The sequence below is a fragment of the Pristiophorus japonicus genome, chromosome 27, assembly GCF_044704955.1.
Source record: "Pristiophorus japonicus isolate sPriJap1 chromosome 27, sPriJap1.hap1, whole genome shotgun sequence".
Lineage (NCBI taxonomy): Eukaryota > Metazoa > Chordata > Chondrichthyes > Pristiophoridae > Pristiophorus > Pristiophorus japonicus.
The window spans coordinates 7,252,719-7,254,528 of record NC_092003.1 but is presented as its reverse complement, the minus strand read 5'-3'; the positions used below and the strand labels follow the sequence as shown (position 1 = coordinate 7,254,528).

The window sequence follows — 1,810 nt, the reverse complement described above, 5'->3', positions numbered from 1 at the left end:
GGAGGCTGTGGTGAACAGCAGGAGACAGATGTACCGCAGCAAAAGCAAACGGCACTTTGCCTTCAGGATATCCGAGGAGGAGCGGATGTTGCAATGGAGGTGAGTGGGGAGGGCAGGGGTCAAAGGGCAGCTGACGCTTTCTCAAACCCATCACTGGAACAGTCCGATCCAACCGCGACAAAGCTCCGATTAATCGACCCCTCGGAGGTGTGTGCGAGACTGACGGATTGTGACTCAGTGTCGAGGTCCCCTCCCCTCCCCTCCCCCTGAGGGCCTGCCTGTGGGTAGCACCCTCGTCTCGGGGTCCACAGGTCATGGGTTCGAGTCCCACTCCAGGGACTTGAGCACAAAATCGAGGCTGACACTCCAGTGCAGTACTGAGGGAGCGCCGCACTGTCGGAGGGGCAGTACTGAGGGGGCGCCGCACTGTCGGAGGGGCAGTACTGAGGGGGCGCCGCACTGTCGGAGGGGCAGTACTGAGGGAGTGCCGCACTGTCGGAGGGGCAGTACTGAGGGAGCGCCCGCACTGTCGGAGGGGCAGTACTGAGGGAGCGCCGCACGGTCGGAGGGGCAGTACTGAGGGAGCGCCGCACTGTCGGAGGGGCAGTACTGAGGGAGCGCTGCACTGTTGGAGGGGCAGTACTGAGGGAGCGCCGCACTGTCGGAGGGGCAGTACTGAGGGAGCGCCGCACTGTCGGAGGGGCAGTACTGAGGGAGCGCCGCACTGTCGGAGGGGCAGTACTGAGGGAGCGCCGCACTGTTGGAGGGGCAGTACTGAGGGAGCCCCGCACTGTCGGAGCGGCGGTACTGAGGGAGCGCCGCACTGTCGGAGGGGTTCCTGAGCTGTGACCCTTGACCCCCTGCCCCGAGAGTCTCCCTAACTAATGCTCCTGTTTCTCCTGTTCGCAGGGACATGCTGAAAGATCCCCAGATGAGGTCCAAGCTGATCTCCAACCCAACCAACTTCAACCACGTGGTCCATGTGGGCCCTGGGCAGGCCACACACAACCTCCGGGACTTGCCCTCGGTCAGGGACCTGGGAGAGAGCGGGGTCTGAGGGGGAAGGGTCTGCGGGAGGGAGGTGAAGGTGGGGTCTGAGGAAGAGAGGTGGAGGGGACAGAGGGAGAGAGGTGGAGGGGATGGAGGGAGGGGAGGTGGAGGGGACGAAGGGAGGAAGGTGGGGGTACCCCAGTGAGTGTCAGTGTGTGTGGGACTGTACCCCAGTGAGAGTCAGTGTGTGTGGGACCCGTACCCCAGTAAGAGTCAGTGTGTGTGGGACCTGTACCCCAGTGAGAGTCAGTGTATGTGGGACTGTACCCCAGTGAGAGTCAGTGTGTGGGGGACTGCACCCCAGTGAGAGTCAGTGTGTGTGGAACCTGTACCCCAGTGAGAGTCAGTGTGTGTGGGACCCGTACCCCAGTGAGAGTCAGTGTGTGTGGGACCCGTACCCCAGTGAGAGTCAGTGTGTGTGGGACCCGTACCCCAGTGAGAGTCAGTGTGTGTGGGACCCGTACCCCAGTGAGAGTCAGTGTGTGTGGGACCCGTACCCCAGTGAGAGTCAGTGTGTGTGGGACTGTACCCCAGTGAGAATCAGTGTGTGTGGGGACCCGTACCCCAGTGAGAGTCAGTGTGTGTGGGACCCGTACCCCAGTGAGAGTCAGTGTGTGTGGGACCCGTACCCCAGTGAGAGTCAGTGTGTGTGGGACCCATACCCCAGTGAGAGTCAGTGTGTGTGGGACCCGTACCCCAGTGAGAGTCAGTGTGTGTGGGACCCGTACCCCAGTGAGAGTCAGTGTGTGTGGGACCCATA

General features: G+C 62.3%; 1 protein-coding gene across 1 annotated transcript in view; it reads left to right on the top strand.

Moving 5' to 3' along the window:
* The window catches only part of LOC139239337 (serine/threonine-protein kinase MRCK alpha-like), a 103,006-nt gene that overhangs the window by 95,797 nt on the left and 5,399 nt on the right, over positions 1-1,810 (top strand). The window contains exons 30-31 of the mRNA XM_070868011.1: positions 5-99; positions 910-1,027. Of these exons, the coding sequence (XP_070724112.1) occupies positions 5-99; positions 910-1,027 (213 nt within the window). The remainder of the gene's footprint in view (positions 1-4; positions 100-909; positions 1,028-1,810) is intronic.